The 22,958-nt window shown below is 34.4% G+C and overlaps 1 protein-coding gene across 2 annotated transcripts in view; it reads right to left on the reverse strand.

The window, feature by feature from the left end:
• Positions 1-16,699: 16,699 nt before the first annotated feature.
• Positions 16,700-22,958, reverse strand: part of PAWR (pro-apoptotic WT1 regulator) — a 118,575-nt gene continuing 112,316 nt past the window's right edge. For both annotated transcript variants that reach the window (XM_059186407.1, XM_059186408.1), the window contains one exon: positions 16,700-21,972. In XM_059186407.1, the coding sequence (XP_059042390.1) occupies positions 21,886-21,972 (87 nt within the window). In that variant the 3' untranslated portion in view covers positions 16,700-21,885. The remainder of the gene's footprint in view (positions 21,973-22,958) is intronic.

The raw sequence follows: 22,958 nt of genomic DNA on the forward strand, positions 1-22,958 counted from the left end.
GCATTTGAAATGTTTCCTTCTCACCCTCTTTTTATCGTAAGAAAATTTATCTCCAAAGGAACAACCTTCCCAAGTATTTTTCTTTGTTCGCAGATTACTGTAATGGGTTTCCAAAAGCACAAGGTGGCAGAAGCGCACTAGGAATGGGGCTGGAATCAGCTTGGCTATCCTGGAAACTGCAGCAACAATCAAGTTATTTTTTAGAAAAATAAGAGATTTCTCCTTGTAAGAACAAATACGCTCAATAAAGCATGGGAAATAGGACTGTAAAAAGAAGAAAGAGAATGCTATCACCCAGAGATACAAATGTTTAATTCTTCTTCCAACTATCTCAGTAGTTGTGACTATACTAGAACATGCAACTTTATGTCCTTCTTTTAAAATTTTAATAAGGTAAGCACTTTTGAACCTTATTTATTCATAGAGCTCATTCCAAAAAAGATTTAAGGTATCTTCATGTGTCCATATTTTTGTAAACCCTTTAAAAAGGTCGTTCATTAGAATGTGGCTCATTTAATCTAGACATTTTCCTCTTACCAACAACGAGAAACGTAACCAGTAATGTCTCACCAAGTAAATTTACATTTTTAAGATGCCATTTCCAAACACAAAAAGCCAGATATCAGAGAAAATCAGAATATATAAATATAACGATAATCATTTTTTTTTTCTAAAACAGAGAATGAAATGATGGTATTCTTCTCTGTCCAAACAGCATCTACTCAAAGACCTTTGTAACTCCAGTAAACAAATACAGAACATATGACCTCTTGAGCTGACATTTATGTAACTGGATCTTATTTTTCAAAACTGTACTATTGTGTATAAAATGTATTATATGTGTGTATACCTGTTTATTTATGTATAATTTTATATGTAGAAAATATACATAATAAATTAGTTTTTTAAATATTTAAGTTCTTCCCAAAGCAGCTAGAAGTCATTTATATTTTTAAAAGATTGCCCTAATTAGCTTTGTTCTTGGAAAATTAGCCAAAGCCAAAATTTATTGCTGCTTTGGAATCATGAATCTGAATGCTGAAAGGAACTGTTGGTTCCTTCGACTGTTGGTCGAGTAAGCCATTATTGTTCCCCTCTGTTCAGGCAAGTGAAGTTTGCACCAGTATCAGGCAACTAAGGAGGAGACGGGGTATTTAGAACTCTGTAGCAATTGGGAAAATTTCATATGTTTTGGGTCCTTAATTCATACCTTTAACACACAGGTCAAACTGAACAATTAGAAATAATGTGACGATTCCTCTCCTTTTTTAAATGAAAACTTCATTTGCTCTGTTAAATGAGCAAAATACTGACTTCTGTAGGAGGGGAAATTCAATTGTCAGGAACAAATACTCCTGAATGCTAAGTCTTGATTCTCTCCTTTGTAAGAACTTAGTAGGTATCACATGAAATTCTCTTCGAAGAACAACTCTATTCATGCCTCCCCTACCCCAGTCCGAACTCCAAACCAAAGGGCTCTCACTCTGATGGTTTCACTTGCTCCTTTCCAGCCTCCTCCTTACCAGGCAGCTTTGAAGAAGTTTCTCATTTTATTCAAATGCTCTCAGTCAGTTCACAGAGGGGATTTCTTCTCCTCTGAACACCAAGGTTAAGTCTTCAGAGTTCAATACACTACAAGTTGGAAATAGCTGCAGGGGGGAAGAAAATCACCTTAAAGAAATTATTAGTGCAGGAACTTACTGCACTTTATCAACATTTCTTCTCTTTAGGCCTATATAAGAAACTCAAGAGTCTAGATAATCTGACTAGAACCTCAGTTACAGAAACTTTTTCTGCCTCCCTGAGTCCTGAGGTTCCCCAAAGATTGGGCTTATCCATTTCCAGAGCCCTGGGGAAGAGGAAAAAACAAGAACTATATTAAGTAGCAAGCCTTGTCTTTGGAGCATCCACAGGTTAAAAGCCTAGAGATTCTGGTTTGGAAAAGCTAAAAAAGTAAACACCAACTATGATGACTGGAGAAGTTAATCTTTCCTTTGCTCAATCTTGTCCCCAAACTTCCAATAAAAATAATTTAGGTTTTTGCCCTCAGAATTATTTCCTTACAGAGACTGCTTACCATCATACAAGAATAGCTTCCCCTATTTTTTGTTTATTTGTCTTTCCTCTATTTCTATTCTTTCCCACATAGATTAAACCAAAATAAGATTAGCCAGACCTAATTTGATTCCAATCCAAACCACACACCCTATGTATTCCATTCCAAATCAAGTTTAATTTACTGACTTCCTTGGGTCCCAACTGAATGACCTACTGGAATTCATGAAAGAGGTCACAGAATATTATTGCAGGCCAGAAAAAGAATGTGAAAAACACAAACAAGCCTGGAAACAGATTGGCCCAAAGACATGACTTGCTTAAGATGTTTTTTGTGGAATTCAAATGATAAAAGATCAAGTCTTCCAACAGGAAAAGCAGATGAAGAAAAGCAGATGCATTTGTATTTACCTATCATTCATTCATACATTCATTTGTTCATTCATTCATTCAGCAAATATTTATTGAGTATCTATCATACCATCAGCCCTTCCGCACTCATAGACCTTACAAAGGCACAGGAGACTTGAAGAAAACATCTGCTCTTTTGGTTCCCAATTTTGCATTGAACTGTACGTTATAAAACCTGCGAGCATGAGCTTTACTTTTTATCTGCTTTATCTTTTGGTAATTTAGAAGCTAAATTAAAAACCTCCCTTTTGATTCTGGCTACCCACAGATTTTGGATTCCTTAATCCAAAGGATTTTTGACTTTTTAAAAAAAAAACCTTTGAAATAAGATTGACTGCTAAAAGATAAAACCAATTTCATTTGATAACAATATAAGAGCTAATAAGAGAACAGCTTTATATGGTTTTATACTAGTGGTAAGTCACTAATACTGTTATAGCTCATGTTACAAACTTTTTAATCAATTAATAAACAATTTTTAATCAAGAATTCCTCCTTATGTTTCAGAAGATTCCTGCTTAGTCCTAAATCTTTGGTTTGGCTTTAACAATATATCATTTGCTCCATTTGGTTTAAAAACAAAAATTAAACAATTAAACCATTTTTGTTCTATTTATGGAAGTCTTATCTATTTATACTCTGTTGTATAAATAGATAAGACTTCCATAAATAGAACAAAAATGGTCACTTCTTGGTTACAGCATGTCATTTTGGTGGACAGGAAATCAGAAAAACTATTTTAGTCCCCATTTCAGCATTATTTAGCTAATTAACGTTGGGCAAGTGCCTCAAGTTCTGTGCTACAATTTTATACACTATTAAGTAGGTATTAAAATTAAATTTGTACAAGCAGTACAAAATCATTAATTGTAAAATATTTTATGTAGTGCCTAGTGCTACTGGTATACGAATTCTGAAAAGGTCCAGAAAAAAGCCCATTTCCAGTTTCACTTCATATAGTATCTTAAGAGACAAGGTACTTTTTTTTTTTTTGAGGTTTCTTGTTTAATATCTAGAATATTGTGTTCACATTCAATGAATTCTTTAAATTCCTTTTACTGACATTCATTTGGACCATGAATCCAGAATCATGTAGGCATTTTTGCTATTACATGAATAGACTGACTGGTTTGCTCAACTTACACAGTAAGTTAGTAGCAGGATCAAAGGTCAAAATCTCTGATCAATATCCTAAGCATGCCAGAATCATTAGGTGACACCTCTGCTAACAAGCGAGAACTGTGACACCCTCTCTAATGTATCAACAGAATTCTCTAAGCAGAGCCTTATTTTAGCTATCAGTTTCTCTCAATTCAGATACTAAATTTTTTTTTTAAACCAGATCTGCTTCTTTCTTTCTCTATTCATGCCTAACAAGCAAAGACACAGATAAAAGGAAACCTGTAAGTGCAGAGGCAAAGAATGAATAATCCACAAGCCAGAAAAACCTGACTAAATGAGAATTAACTAAATGGATTTCTTTTCTACAGTTTAGAAAGTAGATTACCTTAAATCATATGGTTAGTCTCAAGATCTACAGCAAGGTACAATGTGGGTGCAATTAAATTTCATTTTCATGAAAACTTTTACATAGTCATAACCTGGAGATGAGGAAGTGTGTAAGTTGGCTTATCCTAAGAGAAAGAAAAACATCTGTCACAACTCTCTCACCAGGACAAAACAGAAAAAATCATGAAAAGCTTTCAGAAAAGTTAGTATAATCATCAAAAGTAATTTATAAATTGGCTGGAGATCTATTGGTAGTACAGAGTCCTTAGAGATTAGGAAGAACTGGAATATACAGACAAAGCATATATGGAAATAACAATACCAATGGTTCTGCATTTACCATATGACACACATTATTGACCCAGGAATTCTTTAAAATCTTACTTAATTCTTACAAATGCTAGATCCTGGGGCACCTGGGTGGCTCAGTGTGTTAAAGCCTCTGCTTTTAGCTTGGGTCATGATCCCAGGGTCCTGGGATCGAGCCTCGTATCAGGCTCTCTGCTCAGCAGGGAGCCAGCTTCCCCCCACGCTCTCTCTCTGCCTCTCTGCGTACTTGTGATCTCTGTTAAATAATGAAACAAAATCTTAAAAAAAAAAAAAAAAAGATTCTTAAAAAGTTCACCAATCCTTTTGGAGAATTAATCTCTCCTTCCTCTGTACTTGTTTACATCATGTCTATACTTTATGTAAATTTACCAAAAACAGAGGCAGTCTGATTGCCTGTAGTACTGCCTTGGGCATCTATCAAGTGCCCTGCCCAATAAATAGTACGGTTTAAATAAGTGGTTTTCAAACTTTGGATGCATAACGATTACCAAGATATTTGTTAAAAGGGCAAATCCCCAGGCTCCAGAAAACTGGACTCGGTACAGCTGAACTGAATCTAGTGATTAATTCAGATATTCAATAAACATTTATTAAATACTTTACGTGGTAGGTGTTATTAACTCCACTTTATAGACAAGGAAAGAAAGCTATGGGTAAAGTAACTTCCTCACAGTCATAAAACTTGTAATAAATAAGACTCAGGGTTAGGCTAACATAGCAATCAATCAATGTTTCTCATTCACTCATTCATTCTTTCTTGCATTTACTTATTCAATAAGTATTTGAAAACCTCCTATGGGCTTTCAAAAGCAAAATAGAGGCAGACACTAAATGCGAATTATTTCAGCACCATTAGCTAGCAGTCTTGGAAAAGCTTTCTCTACTAATATAGCCTGGAATAGCCATCAGAAAGGGTGCAAATCTAGAAGACAAAAGGGATGTCTTAGAGTTCTATTTCTAGATACAGCAGTGCTTCACTATTTTGGGAATAACTTTTTACTTTGTACACTAAATTTATTCTATTGGGAATGTTTTTTAAACTACCTTTTCAATCTCTTTTTCTGTATAGCAGCTTAGTTGGCCATTTTTAAGACACCAAGAAAATCCAACTATATTCTTTAATCCATATTACCTTTGGTAATCCCCACCAATTGAAATTTAAGTCCCAAATATTTTAGTTGAAAAACTAAACTCTATTGCCTGCTTTTTCTTATTAATGTCACTCATAGGGAATAGTTCCTGTTTCTGAACTTAATTAGAGATTGGAGCACCTCGGTGGCTCAGTTGGTTGAGCACCCTACTTTTTTTTTTTTTTTTTTAAAGAGATTATTTATTTGTCAGAGAGAGAGCGAGCGAGAGCGAGCACAGGCAGACAGTGTGGCAGGCAGAGTCAGAGGGAGAAGCAGGCTCCCTGCAGAGCACGGAGCCCGATGTGGGACTCGATCCCAGGACGCTGGAATCATGGTTAAGCTTAACCAACTGAGCCACCCAGGCATCCCGAGCACCCTACTTTTGATTTCAGCTCAGGCCACAATCTCAGGGCTGTGGTATCGAGCCCCATGTCATCAGGCTCTGTGCTGAGCAGGCAGTCTGCTGGAGATTCTCTCTTCCTCTGCCCCTCATCCTGTGTGTGAATGCTCTAAAAATAAGTAAGTCTTAAAATAAATACAAAAGAGATTAAACTTTCTTATACTCTACAAATTTCATATAATGACAAGTGAATCACCTGTTTAAGCTGAGCAAGGTAGTATCCTGCTAGAGTGATACTAATCAGAAATGTAAGATCTAGGAATGGACAAGTATAAAAACCAGTATTTGAGGACAGAATACAAAAGGAATTACACTGTATGTACAATTTCAAGTTAATACATATAATCGGACAATAAAATATTCACATCCTAGTTAACTTTTTTTAGGACAGAAGATAAACATTGCTTTCAAATTTGTGCAATTCAGAGGGAAGATGTTTTGTTCTAATCTTTTTGAATACCCCGTGGCATTCTGCCATAGTGATAAAAAAAATCATCCCCAGTAACACCTATAATTGCCATTCTCTATTTTACTGACTTACAGTAAGCAAATCCAAATCAACAAAAATTGCTTCTTGTTATCAAGGACCAGGTCAGTAGACAAACAACTTCTTGCTTTGATATGCTTCCTGTTCTCTGTTATTAGGACATACTGGTCATAGTAATCAGGTACACTGAAAAAACAAGTGAAGTAGAGAAAGAAATGGACTTGTTGCCAAGCTTCATGAATTCACGCTGATTCATCCTGTTTGTTTAGTTCTCATATCAGCTTGGCTAATGACATTGCCCTGGAATATATTTGTTCAGGAGTCCAGGCAGAGGCATTTCTTAGCTGGAAAGCAGGCTGAGGATGAGGCTGGGGATTTGGAAAGAAGGGAGACCTAACTGGGAAATACTCAGAGCTTCTCAAGTAAACTAACTCAAGAAGCTCTTTATTTCTAGAAGATATTTTCTTTATCCAAGACTTTGTTCAATGTTCTTTCAATAGCTACATTTAGCAGGGGATATAGAAATTACATTAGATACATACAATACATACAGCATTCCTTTTTAGCGCAGAGTTTTGACTTGCTTCTAAGGACAACCTCCCTAGAAAAGCAGAAATATAAAACCAAATGGTAGTTTTATTACTTATCCAGAGCTTCCTGATAACTATTTTTTTTTTTTTTAATTTCAGGAAAGACAACCATTATAATGTTCTCAACTTCATTGGTACAAATCATACTATAAGAATTACCTCATTTTAATTCTTCTCCCATCATAGCTATGAACAGGCATTGTATCACACATTTTACATGTATTACCTCATTTATTCTTCACAATGACCCAGTTAAGTTAGCCCTACTTTGTCTTGTTGCAGATGGTGAGATTATAAAGCAACATGTTCAAGGTCACACATCTAACAGTGGTACAGCCAGGATCTGATTTCAAGTAGGTCTAACTTGGAAACCAGTGCTCAAGTGGTTTGGAAGCTACCCCTTCAATAGGTGGTATGCATACAAAGAGCATTAGATGAGGCTTTTCGCTGTAAAACCAGGATTCATCAGATGAATACATTTTCTAAATATTTCTGCCTATAGTTGACACCAACCCTTCCTCCCCAAGTCCTTCAAAGTTTGCTTCAAATGCTAGGTCCTAAAGAAGTCTATCCAAGTCTTGCGGGAATTAAATCTCTCACTCCTCTTTTACTTGTGTAGATTCTATTCTTTAAACATATGTAAGCTTTTCGGGAATAGTTTGACTCCTTTGAGTATTCCTGCAGATGCCAGGGGACTCTGATGTAGGAAAAGAACAACTATCACACTTGAACACTGCCTCCGACTATTTGCGACACTGAATTGAAATCATGTTCTAAAGAGGTAAGGTTAGAGTTAATTTCTATTCTCCATCAAAGAGTAAGTTTTATAACTTTCTGTATCTTACAGTATTTTGTAATCTCTAACATTCCCTCTAAACAGACCCGTGTTGCAGACCAGTCTTGTCAGTAATCAGACACCTCGGTTTTCAGGTTCTAGAAAGATATGATTCCACTTATACCACCATGTGACATCAGGGTAAATGACATGCTCTTCTCAGGCTTACTTCCTCTTGTACAGAGATCATCAGTTTTTTAAAAGTTAGGAAGATGTTATAAACCCATTTGCGACCAAATAAGAGAACCTCCTCAAGTAGCCTGAAAAAGAGAAATAGCTCGTACCAAATTGCTATTTTTAAGAGTTTTTAAAAATCTAAGTATAAAAAGACTAATGCTATTCTATAAGTGAACCAGGGGTAAATACTCAAAACTGGATCTAGTTCTCCCACATATATCCTTTCCAAATAAAATAAATCTTTAGGCAAGGACCACAAGAAAAGGATAAAATGTACTAACTACTCAATTACAAAAAAAAAAAAAAAAAAAAAAAAAAAAAAGACAACTGATGATTTCATCACAGGGGGAGCATTTCTCAAGTAACTAGACAACAAAAGCCTGTGAAATACACTGTACTTAGTTCTACCTCAACTGCAGAGCTCAGAAGAAAAGAAAAATCCAGGAAGAAATAATTTATTTAGCTGTGGGTGACTTTGGGGCTCTAAGTCCACAATCACTTTAAATTTCTCAAGATTAGGGGAGTAAATCCTTTCCAAACATAAGATTTATAAGCATGATTTTGAGAACATAAACTATATAGCCCATGACATGTATTAAGGCTACCACTGCTTAGTGGTAAGCATTTATGCAAGGATAAATGAATTTCAATTCTCATCTTTGGAAGGTCCAAAGTACATTCTAAGAAGCAACCACTCCTCAACCCTGTGTCCACATTTTTATTGGGCAATAAGAATAAAATGATGTAGGTTAGGATTTTTTCACTGCTGTGTCCCTTGTACCTAGAGCAAAACCTAGCACAAAGTAGGTGAACCAATGTGAATCAATGCAATATGCAAGAATTTAGGCTAAGGTTGATTTCCATATTCAGGAATAAGAGTGGATCCTTCTTTTTGGATGGTATTGGCAGGGGTAAATGATTTTGCCAATATTAATTATTAGGTAGTCCCCTAGGTGATGACTGCCAACAGCTGGGTTTTATTCTAAGCACTGTTTGACTCTCAATGGCCCAATCAGTCACATGGTAACTTCACAACCTACCCTCTAGCCATCATTCAACATTTTCCTTTTCATTAAAAAAGTAAGGGAGTTTATATTAAGCAACATGTACCCTAACACTCAAGTTGATGCCTTTAAAAAAAAAAAAATCTAGTGTAGTTAACATGTCGTGTGGTATTAGTTTCAGGTGTACAATATAGTGTTTCAACAATTCTATCATGTCACTCAGTGTTCATCAGGATAAGTGTACTCTTACAACTCAATCACCTATATCACCCATTCTTTCTCTGGTAACCATCAGTTTGTTCTCCATAGTTGAAGAATCTGTTTCTTGGTTTCTCTTTCTCTTTGTTCATTTGTTGTCTTAAATTCCACTAGTGAAATCATATGGCATTTCTTTTTCTGACTTATTTCACTTCTACTATCTCCAACCATTTACTACAAATCACAAGATTTCATTCTTTTTTATGGCTGAGTAATATTCCATTGTATATTCTGAATTGCCTCCCCACCAACACTCCCATTTTCTTCAACCATTCATCCATCACCGGACACTTGGGCTGCTTCCATATTTTGGCTACTGTAAATAATGCTGCAATAAAAACAGGGGTGCATATATCTTTTCAAATTAGTGTTTTCATATGTAGGTAAACACTCTGAAGTAGAATTACTAGATCATATGGTAGTTCTATGTTTAATTTTTTAGTAATCCCCACACTGTTTTACAGAGTGGCCGTACCAGTTTGCATTCCATCATCCAACATTCTATTGCCCCTCCATACGAGGCCTGGCTCACAACCAGCTATGAAGATTTATCAATGGCTGGCACCTCTGCATAGACTCTCATTCAGAGGTGACTAGAGATAGAAATGTCTAGTCTCTATTAAAATCCACAGGATGAGTTTGAGTCAAATTTTAATGTGGTGGGTGAAGAAACTTCAATTTGGGCACTTTTTTATTATAAATTTTAGCTTATTATATAAGCTGTATTTTCACAGCCAACTTAATATTTATACATTTTTACACAGTTATGTGGCTGCATTCTAACTTGGAACACTTTAAAGTGACTTACCTACTTAAAAAAAAAATCTGGACTTTTATAATTAATCTCCTGAGATTCTCAATAAACATGAATAGATTCAAATTTTTTTAAAAAATTAAGATATATTTAGGATTTACCTTCTCTTTGTCCAGAAAATGGGTAAGAAGATAAGTGAAAAATGTCAAAGGAACAAGTAGATTTCTGTCATCTCCTTAAAAATTTTCCCATGAAAACCTAAGTTGGAAATATTTCAATATCCACATAGCTTTCACAATTAAGACCTCTATGACTGCCCTCTGGTTTTTATATCGTCTGATAATTTCAATGGCTATCAAGGCTTTAATTTTTCACAAAGAAAGGTAGCTCTTGATTCTGTGTCCTGAAAGGGAATATATACAGGATAAAACTGAAAAAATTATGCTGGAAAACAAGGAAGGGCTAAAGGGATACAAAAGCCAACTTGGAAGGGACTCCTACTAGCTAAACACGAGACAATGTGGACATAAAAATAGTTAAGTGGACTAAAACACACTAAGTAAGCAAGCAGTGGACTAAAACACACTAAATATATAAACATACATATGCCTTACCTTTGGAGATTGCTTTAGCTGTGGTCTATTATTACTAAAATGATAAAGGGAAACAAACAATGTGATCTTATCTTACTCATATTTTAAGGAACCAAGTATTGGTAATTCAAAATTTCTCTTTAAAGAATTCCAACTACTAAGGTACATAGAATCAAAGAATTAGAAAACTATATGATATAATGGCATCTAATGATATAATGGGTCTGGGCAATAATTATCAATGTCTGCTAAAATCATTACATAAAAGGTTGAAGAGGAACTTTAAAATAGAATAATCAAAAATGAAGGAAGATGGGATCAGGAGGGAGACAAACCATAAGTGACTCTTAATCTCACAAAACAAACTGAGGGTTGCTGGAGGGAGGGGGGATCGCGAGAGGGGGGGTGGGGTTATGGACATTGGGGAGGGTATGTGCTATGGTGAGTGCTGTCAAGTGTGTAAACCTGGCGATTCACAGACCTGTACCCCTGGGGATAAAAATACATATATATTTATTAAAAATAAAATAAATTAATTAATTTTAAAAAAAGAATAATCAAGCTAACACTATCCCAAATCTGTTATTCTTAACATTACTATAAGTGAGAAAAGACATAGGGTGCCTTCTCATGTGATTCAATACAAAGTACACACAACCTATGAATTACTGTACAAAAGGTATATATATTGAATCTAATAAAGCCTCTATCTAATAAATAATTTGCAAAAAAACAGTGGGGATAGAGGGACAAAATACACAGCATCATTAAGATGCAATCTGTCAAATCCAGAAAGTGGGAACTTCTACAGAGCAAATTATCTAATTTCCTCAATTTGAAACATGGCAAAAAAATTGGAGGTATAATTTATATGCTAAAAAAGACTTAAGAGACATATCAACCAAATGACTCTCATTTAGATCTTTATTTGAATAAACTACAATAAGGACATTTTTGAGGTGTCTGGGGAAATCTGAACATAAAGTACTTACTATCTATGTGAGAGCCATGCAAAGGGGTCTCTCTAGTCTCCTACTGTGGGGAAGGTAATTAACTGACAGTTCTGTGGTCTGAATTTACCGTGGTCTTCAACTAAGTCCCTATTTCTTGCAGGTGCTCCCTGCCAACAAAGGAGCATAGCATAGAATACAAAGTCAAGCCCACCCCTGCAAGATGTAGGTCTACTGCAATGAACAGGCACCTTTGGTTTGAGGACTTTTATGCTTCCCTAAAACTTCTTTCAAGCTATACTATTATAAAGACTTCCTGCTCAGCCATCTTTCTTCCCTCTCTCCTTCACAGTAATCAGACCTGTACTAAGGCCTCCCAGCCTCTCCTAGGTCCTCACGGGTATTTTCCCCCAATAAATCTCTTGCAGGCCTTCCCCTCAGGAACCTACGCTAAACAGATGATATCAAAAAATTAGCATTAAATTTCTTATGTATGATAATATTATGGTTATTTAAGTTCTTATTAGAGAAACATACATGAAATGATAGGATGATTAAAATTTAACTTTACAATACCCCAGGATAAAAAGAAAAATGGGGGATAAAATAAAATAGCAATATATGGGGGCACCTGGGTTGCTCAGTGGGTTAATGCCTCTGCCTTCGGCTCAGGTCATGATCTCAGGGTCCTGGGATCAAGCCCCCCATTGGGTTCTCTGCTCAGTGGGGTGCCTGCTTCCTCCTCTCTCTCTGCCTGCCCCTCTGCCTACTTGGATCTCTGTCTGTCAAATAAATAAATAAAATCTTTACAAAAAAAAAAAAGATTAGCAATATATGAATCATTTTCTCAACTTCTATGCATATCTGGAGATGGTCATAGTAACAAGTGAGAAATACCTGACCGGTAATCCTCAGAACTGCTAATGTCATAAAAAATAAGAGAAGTCTAAGAAACTCTCACAACTAAGAGGACTGTTCAGAAATATAACTACTAAATGTAATGTGGTGTCTTAGATTGGAACCTAGAACAGAGAAAAGACATCAGTGAAAAACTGAGCAAATCTGAATCAAATATATTGATAATAATGTATCAATATTGGTTCATTAGTTGTAAAAAATACACCATGCTATTTTTTAAAAGATTTATTTATTTTAGAGATAGAGTGCAAGTCAGAGGTAGGGAAGGGCAGATAGAGATAGAGAATACCAAGTAGACTCTGTGCCTAGTTCAAAGTCCAGTGTGGACCTTGATCCCATGAACCTGACATCATGACCTGCACTGAAACCAAGAGTCAACTGTACCACCCAGGTGCCCCTGATGACATTTTTATTAACATATAACGTAATATCTGTCCCAGGGGTACATGTCTGTGAATCATTAGTCTTACACATTTCACAGCATTCACCATAGCACATACCCTCCCCAGTGTCCATAACCCAGCCACCCTACCCCTACCTCCCCACCACCCCAAGTAGCCCTCAGTTTGTTTCAGGAGATTAAGAGCCTCTTATGGTTTGACTCCCTCCCAATCCCATCTTGTTTCATTTCTTCCCTCCCTACCTGCCACAACCCCCTGCCCTGCCTCTCAAATTCCTCATATCAGAGAGATTATATGGTAATTGTCTTTCTCCAATTGACTTACTTCGCTTAGCATCATACCCTCTAGTTCCATCCATGTTACTGCAAATGGCAAGGTTTCGTTTCTTTTGATGGCAGCATAGTATTCTAGTGTGCGCACGCACACATACATACACACACACACACACACATACACACACCACTTCTTCTTTATCCAGTCATGTGTTGATGGACATCTAGGTTCTTTCCATACTTTGGCTATTGTGCACATTGCTGTCATAAACATTTGGGTGCATGTGCCCCTTTGGATCACTACATTAGTATCCTTATGGTAAATACCCAGTAGTGTGATTGCTGGGTTGTAGGGTAGCTCTATTTTCAACTTTTTGAGGAGCCTCCATACTGTTTTTCAGAGTGGCTGCACCAGCTTGCATTCCCACCAACACTGTAGAAGAGGTCCCCTTTCTCTGCATCCTCACCAAAAATCTGCCATTTCCTGACTTGTTAGATATTCTGACAGGTGTGAGATGGTATCTCACTGTGGTTTTGAATTGTATTTCCCTGATGCCAAGTGATGTTGAGTACTTTTTCATGTGTCTGTTGGCCATTTGGATGTCTTCTTTGCTGAAATGTCTGTTCATGTCTTGTGTCCATTTCTTGATTGGATTATTTGTTCTTTGGGTGTTGAGTTTGATAAGTTCTTTATAGATTTTAGATACTAGCCCTTTATCTGATGTTGTTTGCAAATATCTTCTCCCACTCTGTTGGTTGTCTTTTGGTTTTGTTGACTGTTTCCTTTACTGTGCAAAAGCCTTTGATCTCGGTGAAGTCCCAATAGTTTATTTTGCCTTTGCTTCCCTTGCCTTTGGTGATGTTACTAGGAAAAAGTTGCTGCGGTTGAGGTCAAAGAGGTTGCTGCCTATGTTCTCCTCAAGTATATTGATGGATTCCTTTCTCACATTGAGGTCCTTCATCCATTTTGAGTGTTTTCGTGTGTGGTGTAAGGAAATGGTCCAGTTTCATTTTTCTGCAAGTGGCTTTCCAATTTTCCCAACACCATTTGTTGAAGAGACTTTTTTCCATTGGACATTCTTCCCTGCTTTATCGAAGATGAGTTGACGATAGAGTTGAGGGACTATTTCTGGGCTTTTCTTCTGCTCCATTGATCTTTGTGTCTGTTTTTGTGCCAGTACCACACTGTCTTGATGATGACAGCAATGTAATAGAGCTTGAAGTCTGGATTTGTGATGCCACCAACTTTTTCAATATTCCTTTGGCTATTCGAGGTCTTTTCTGGCTCCACATAAATTTTAGGATTATTTGTTCCATTTCTTTGAAAAAAATGGATGGGACTTTTATAGGGATTGCATTAAATGTACAGATTGCCTTAGGTAGCATAGATATTTTCACAATATTTGTTCTTCCAATCCAGGAACATGAAACATTTTTCCATTTCTTTGTGTCTTCTTCAATTTCTTTCATGAGTGCTTTATAGTTTTCTGAGTATAGATTCTTTGCCTCTTTGGTTAGGTTTATTCCTAGGTATCTTATGGTTTTGGGTGCAATTGTAAATGGGATTGTCTCCTTAATTTCTCTTTCTTCTGTCTCGTTGTTGGTGTAAAGAAATGGAACTGATTTCTGTGCATTGATTTTATATCCTGACACTTTACTGAATTCCTGTACAAGTTCTAGCAGATTTGGAGTCTTTGGGTTTTCCACATATAGTATCATATCATCTGCAAAGAATGACAGTTTGATTTCTTCTTTGCCAATTTGGATGCCTTTTACTTCTTTTTGTTGTCTGATTGCTGAGGCTTGGACTTCTAGTACTATGTTGAATACCAGTGGCATGCACCACACTAATGAAAAGCATTAGTAATGAGGAAAACTGGGTGTGAGGTATTCTTTTACTCACTGTATTAACTTCTCGGTAACTCTTTAATTTAAAATTCCTCTCTAGTACTTAAAAAGCAGAAATAATTAAAAATAATAAACTACCTGGAAAGAAAAGAAATATTCTAAATCAATAAACATAGACTTCAAATTTTTTCTTTACTCACTGATATGCAACACTGAATTTCTCCTTACTGATGAATTAGCGAGAAGATACTACTGATTTTCTGAGTTCACAGTGAATTTTGAAGATTCAATCTCCGCATGGGCCACCCCAGTGTCCTTACATGGAAAAAAACAAAACCCCCAAATCAACAAAAACAAAACTGTAACTGATGAAACATATTTGTTCCAATCAAGTTTTAAAATTTGAAGGAAAAAAAAAAGTTACTAAAAACCTTCAGGCAATAAGAGAGATCAAGCTTAACACAGTAAAACAAAGATTTCATTCCACAGTCTGTTGGACTTAAGAATCTATTTGAGTTCCAGAGAGAATACTAAACTAATGCAGTTATGTCAAGCTGCCAATATCCATGCTGGGTCTTTTCCTAATACACTCTTTTGCATCATAAGCAACAATGAAAAGATTACCTTTTTTTCTTAAGTCCACATTATATTATGTATATAATGTCCAAAAAAAGACCAAGATCTTTACCTAAAAATAGAAATGCACAATGCAAATTTGCAAGCATTGATCTGTATCAGAATCACTTCAAGGACCTGTTAAAACATAGATTGCTGGGCCTTACCTCATTCAGGGTCCAAGAGGTACTATTTCTAATCGATTTCAAAGTGAAGTCAATACTACTAGTGTGGGGACCACACTTTGAGAACCACTGGCAAACTGTTGAATAGTACAATAATTATGTCATAAAAGTGAATATGTTACAGCGAAGCAAAAAGCACTGCTTTGTAACTTTGGGCAAATCACCCTTCCCAATCTGTATTTTGCACAAGTTTTAAAGAGTCAAATAAAAATATTTAAAGCACTTAACATAATGCCTGGCAAATGGTACTACTGAACTTCTAATTATTTAATGCTGTTATGCTATCTTGCATTAGCATTAGAGTTGTGCTCAGACTGTCAACCAAGTCACTATACTTAGCTGAACCTCTTAAGCTACACTGATCTTAAAGGAGTTACAAGAAACATACTTAGTTTTTTGAAAGTGAAGAGTAAAGTTGGGCATTTGGTCCAATATTAAAAGGGAAGGTTTGCTTTCTAGCTTCCTTTTCAACCTTATCTGGTTAGACATCAAAATAAAATGAATGAATTGTAAAGGATATTATAACCAGTCCTACCTCTTTAGTATGAAGGTCCAAAATTACATAATTTCTCTCCAAGAAGTTAACCAGGAAGAAAATGTAACCGCTTATAGATGTGAAAAGGAAATTAGACACAGGAGATTAAGAAAATATGTAGGTAGTATACAGCTACTGATAGAATTGTGTGCATGCACAGAGTGAATCTAGAAGAAATAAAACAGGGATTTGATGAAGTCTAAGATAAAGGCCTCAAGGTCCCATTACGACTAAGAGACCTTACAATTTTTTCAACAGGCTTACTAATGGAGTAGGTTCTTATATAAGGACTTGAGACATTATCTAAACAGTCTGACTGAAGGATGCTTGTTCACTTGTTAGACATGCATGACATTACTGAGAAGATTAATTTAGAGTTGTAGAAGTAAGGAAGACTGATTAGCTTGTGCAGGTGTATGAAAAACGACACATTAGCAAAAGGTTATGTAAACCATTTACTCAAAAAACAAAGACCAGATTTTTACATTCCCAGACTCCTACTTATCTTTTTCAAACTATGAAGGACCTGAAATTCTTTGAACACCATTAGATTTAGTTGATAAGAGATCCAATTTTGAATTAGGACATTATTCATGTAGTTCTAAAACAAAGACCATTAAAATTTTCAGTCAGATTGAACATATGTACACTTCCTCACTTCTTCAAGAAGTCCCACCACTGAAGTATACAGATCTTAGCAATATGGCATTTTTATTTTTTACAACATTTTTCCTTCTACAATAATGTATACTAAAGATTCAAATGTACTGTTTTAGTAAGAGGCACACAAATTAATTAGAAGATTAACGTCATCCCTTAACTCCAAAAGTAAAACTCATGGTCAGCGTTTTACTGATAGTTCAGGGAGGAAAAAAGATAATTAACCATTGTTGAAAAATAAATGAAAATTTATTTTTATTGACTATTATTTTACATGCAAAACATATTAAAAGTCAATCTATATCAAGTTGACTATTCCAACATGAAAACCTATGCCATGGTAATTATAAAAGCTCTCTACACAATACTAATGTCGTCAATAAATTATCCAGGTGTTTTTCTATAAATATTTAATTACCTGAATTAACTGATTTTTCAACAAAACAGTAAATTTTAGTTTTCATATGGTTTTTGCTGGTAGCAGCAGCCATCTAATACTTAAACTCAGAAGAAAAACCCTGATTAAAATAGCCAAATCTTCCCCAAAAAAGGTTCACCAAAAAAAGTAATGTATATCTGTTAGGTATCCAGAGGAGTCAAAACAAAACAAGAACATAATTAGTGTCCATCAAGTGATCATCACTAACACTCTATTATTACCAAAGAAATATGTGTCAGGATGTGAACTGCTTATTAAATGTAAATACTTAAAAACAAACTAGTAATCAGTAATGTACAGAGAGAATACCATTAATAGTTTGTTGTATCTGAATTATTATTGAGTTCTTTTTACTTCATTACTGCAATATTCCTTAACAACATTCTCTTCATAAAGAATAATTACCTAAATGAAATATAGTAAGATATTTCCCAACATGCATCAGGTCTTCCACTCCACCATTCAGTAAATGCTGCAGCAAATTAAATGGTACCTATTAACTAGACCTGAAAGACAATGGCTAGATAACACCAAAACCAAAAACCAAAAACCAAAAAACAAATTTTTGAATGAACTATTCAGATTAGACCAGCTAATGCTAATTAAGGTTATACTTTGTGCTACTGACACACACTACATAGACTGTACACTGCTAAATGAAAGGGCTGATCCATGTTCATTTTTTAAAAATGTCTATAAAAACTATAACTAGATACCTATCAGAATAGTAAATACTTGCGAAAAGATATGAAAATTTAATATATTTATAGTCCTTATCCATATTCCTCTCATATACTGACACGTAATTACTTTTAGAATGGGGAGAACATTTTAACATGCTGTGAGAGTCTAGCTAAGTAAAATTAAAAAAACAATATGGGTTTAGGTTTTCTAGAATAATTTTTTAAGTCAATACTGAGAATGAAACAACCAACTTCTATACTTTAATGAGAAACTTAACAACATGGGGGAAGCACCTGAAGAGCAAAACATTTGTTGTCTATTAGTATTATGCTTTCGGCTTAATGGAACAACAAAAGTGGCACTAGTTCTCAGATAAGTAACATATAAATTATAATCCTAGTTGATGGGATGTCCTTTACTTATGAGAGTGAACACAGTTCCAAAGCAAAGGAAGTAAAGCTTACCATTACATATTAGGAATGGTTCAGATACAGTAAGAGAATGTTCAGCACTGACTTTAACATGTTATTTTAGTTCTAACTCCTTGAATGCTAGATCTTTCTCAATTACTATTTCTACCAATGAAACTCTGGTGTGTTTGGTTTCTTACATTACAAGATGAAAATCTATGCTGGAATCTTGTAACAGGCTATTAACTAAACCATGAACAGTTACTAAATAAGTGCCAATACTACATGGAAATTACTAGGCACGGACTCAAGATTATAAAACTACAAAAAAGACAAAAGATGACTATCACTCTACATATGAATATTGTCTAGGACATCAGATCAATGATCAAACCAAAGGTCTTTCCTGTTTTATATTACAGTGTTGAACTTACAAAGTCATTATACTGACTTGTATTTTCAACAAAGTGTTAGTGGACTCAAAATGTTACATTTTAATTTGCAATTATAAAAATCCAGATTAATCCAGAAAACATAAACCCACATATAATTGAGGTAGGGTTTTCACCTTAAGAATACATTGTTTTAAACCACAATTAAAAAGTTAATTAAAAAAAAATTATTGCTACATGTGTCTGCCCTGATACTAATTTTTTATGTTTTAAACTACTTGAGCCAGTGTGACTGTGCTAATCTTAATCTCTGTATTTAGTAAATTCCCTCAGAAATACATAACCACCAAACTCTTCCTTTCTAAAGGTGACTGTAGTACAATAAAATAATAATTCTAGAAAAATGAAAAATGGAGATTACTTTGTAATTCCAAGTTAATGCATGTCAGAAATCAGGGGAGACAAGTCATGTTCATGCTTCAAAATTAATAAACTTATTGTTTTGAAAATAATATCATAAACACATTAAAACTTTTGTATGCTTTATTATGCCATAAATTCCCAGGAAATATAAGAAATATCATTTCTGAGTGGTACTAAAAATTTCACAAATACTAGCATTCTATTGACAACAGCCAAGTTTTCTAAGGTAGTGCACATGTCTTTACCTTTTTAAAATCTCAATGCTTTTTTTCAACCTCAATGCTTTTTATACATTTTAAAGGGAAATTGTAAAAGATCCTACTTAATTTTTCAATATTCAGTGTCAAAATCTGTAAGTGATATAAATATACATTTTAAGGCCAAGAGGAAGGACTGCTTGTGAACTACTTTGCTTAAGTTGTCAGGCTCCTCTATTTGCACTAGGTATTATGTAAAAAATCATTGCTGGAGCTTTTCTAACAAACTGAAGAAAAGGAAAATTTAAAAACAGTCCGTCTTTAAAAGCACTAATAACTGGCATAATTTTAAAAAGGGAAATGAAATATTCCTTTATTTACATATGGATTAAATAGAAGTTTCAAAAACTTTACCAAAAAACCAGCACACTAATATATTTTAAGGCTGGATACTGACAGCATTTTCACAACATCCAAAGCTTGGATGCAAACTAGAAAATACTGCTATTTCTACCACATACTTAAGGGTAATTAAGGGGAGATGAGTGCCTCAGAACCAAGGCAGTAACTGAACCTGGCATACCACTCTGATATGTGGAGAGCAGGTCACTGTTCCCATGTTTGCTAACATTCTTCAAAAAGGATGCCCTTATGCAATAATTCTGTAACTATATCAAGTTTGGTAATCTAACATTAAACTTTTGGGTAAATATACTTAAACATATGAAAACTTCCCCAGAGACCAGATAAATTATTAAATAAACTAAAAGGGGGACAAAATGCTCATAGCTAACATATGTTAATTCTAGGGTCTGCAGTGGATGATAGAGAAAGGAAAGAGGCAACAGGAGCTATTTCCAAACCTAGGTTATGATCAGAATCATCAGACAGTGAGATTTAAAAATTCTGTCCAGGGTCTCAACCTAAATCTATCTAGAAATTACAGACTGGGAATTCTTTGTAGGCAAAAGTGATTCTGATGATCAACCAAGGCTGAAACTTCTGAATGAGAAGCCAACCTAGAATTATAGAATTCAACATGGGTGATATTTATCAGTTACTCTACATTTTGTCCAACTGTCTCACTTCCCTATTTTTCCAGTAGTAAATAATGAAAGGACTTGGCAAGTAAAGAAAAAGTTAGTAGGTCACCCAAAATGGATTTTACTATGTTTAATTGGACAAAACAGGATTAGTATACTGTTTGGGATTCAATTATCAGACAGACATTCCTTAATTTTTATATATTTTGAAAGAGGGGGTTTTCCTTACTCAACATGAAAATTTAATATACAACTCTAAACACTAAATGATATTTAATAGAAAATTTATATACTTCAAAAATTTTTAAAATTGTTTTTAAAAATCCAATGTTAGGAAGAAAATCCCTTAAATTTGAGGTAGGGAAATAATTCTCTCAAATGAGAATAACTGTATCATAGTGTTATTCTCCAAGTTAGAAATAAGCAAAGTATTTTGATACTATTTGTTTATGTGTTGTTTTGTAAATGTAAGTATAAATGTTTAAAGTGTGGATAAATATTTTGGTTTTGTTTTTAATGCAAATGATAATTAAAAATATAAATTTTTTTCTTTTACATTGAAATTGTACACACTCTACTGGAATGATGAGTTAACAACTTTTTAAATATTCTATGTTCATTTATAAACCCTGGGATAATAAAAAATGTAGTACCTACATAAGAAATTTTACAATGAAATTATAAGTTTATGTTTTTCAGATGCTAAAGTGATTTTAAATTTTTTTCAATATTCAAATACAAAAATTGTGTATTTTAATTTACTGTAGCACAATTCAAGTATTCTCTAAATTTTTTTATATTTAGCCAACTGGTACATGATATTAAATGACTTTTCATAATAGCTTTCCTTTTTAAAGATGACTGTTAGTACAAAATGGTATGACACTCTATTACTCTTAAGCTGCTTAGAATAAGTTGAAAGAACAAATGACAATAGACAAAGCCTATATGAGTAAATCAACAACACATAAGTTTGCACACATCAGTAATAAGGCAATTGCAGGTAATTCCCCAAAAGTATTTGAATCCATGTAAACAAAGACTATGTATATTCCTTTAGGGAGAAAACACACTACCGTAGATAAAATATATTCAAATGGTTGTGACTTTAAACCACATATTATTTGAATACCACACAAAACCAAAAGAGGCATAACTGATCATTTTAATAACTGAAAGATGTTACTTATTGGTGAAACAGAAGGTTGATACTGTTTTGAAATAATGAAAAAGAAGTATTTTGAAAATAAACACCCACTGTTTTCTCGAAATAAATATACATACTTAATGTATTGCAGCATAGGAATATTATCCTAGCATTAACCATAACATTCAATCAGTAGTTTTAAAATGTTTTTTCCACACTGGGTCTTGAATCTTCTACCTTGTTAGCTGACCAACAACTTTCAAAAGAGTTTTATTTTCCTGCTTTAGTTGTTCATTTTCATCTTCTATGTCATCTAGGTCCTTAAGCAAACAAAAAAGAAAATAACATAGGAGTTTTTTTTAAGTACTTAAAAATATTCTAAAGGTGATTTTAAAAAACACTTTAAAATAAATACATTCAAATATAATTCATACATGCACTTAATTTGGAAACAAGGCCAAGTTCCAAAAACAAGTTTAGGTAGAGTATGCCCCACACCTGAAGGGAGCACCCACTACTCAACTCCTTCTCATTATTATCATGGTTAAGACAGATCACGTCTTGCCAGATTTTTCATTTTTAAGAGAAATAAAAAAATCAGAATTCTTGATAATTGTGAATCTTCTAATTTTTAATCATTATAAACAGCTTAATTTTTTAGTTAAGAACACCCCCCCCCCCAAATTGAGGGCTAAACAAAATAAATATGTGGACAGTATGAGGTTCAGGGTCTCGGATAACAGCCTGTGTCAAATGAGACATCAGAAAGATCGAGGTACAAGTTCTGGATGTACTCCTACCACCTTGTATGATCTTTAACAAGAGTGTATGTTGTGAGGTGAAAATCTGAGGAAGTGATAAAATGGAGGCATACAGTAAAGGAGATCTGGAGCACAGAGAGTTGATCTGGTTCAATTCGTGTTAGGTTCCTTTATAACATTTTGTTTGAGGAAAAGGTTTTTAAAGCTCAAAAAAAAGAAAGCCACTAAACTAAGTAATCATCCTCCAGCTTTAAAGTTATATGATTCCAGGTCTATGTTCCCTATGTTAATCCTAGGCACCATATACAACAATTGGTAAATATGAAGATAATCTACTCTAAGTTTTAGTTAGAAGAAACTATTTCAAGGCAGAATGCTTACTGATAGTTCTAAAAGCACATATTTTAGAATTATCCTTGTCATTCAAAATACTAAAACTTGAAGTAATCAATTTAAAGTATAAGCATGCTACCAGATAGCAGCATTCTGATAAATTCAGCATACAATTATGTAAGTGTTTTTAAAATGTGCAAAAATAGAATCTG

This window comes from Mustela lutreola, chromosome 8 (genome assembly GCF_030435805.1).
Source record: "Mustela lutreola isolate mMusLut2 chromosome 8, mMusLut2.pri, whole genome shotgun sequence".
Taxonomy (NCBI): domain Eukaryota; kingdom Metazoa; phylum Chordata; class Mammalia; order Carnivora; family Mustelidae; genus Mustela; species Mustela lutreola.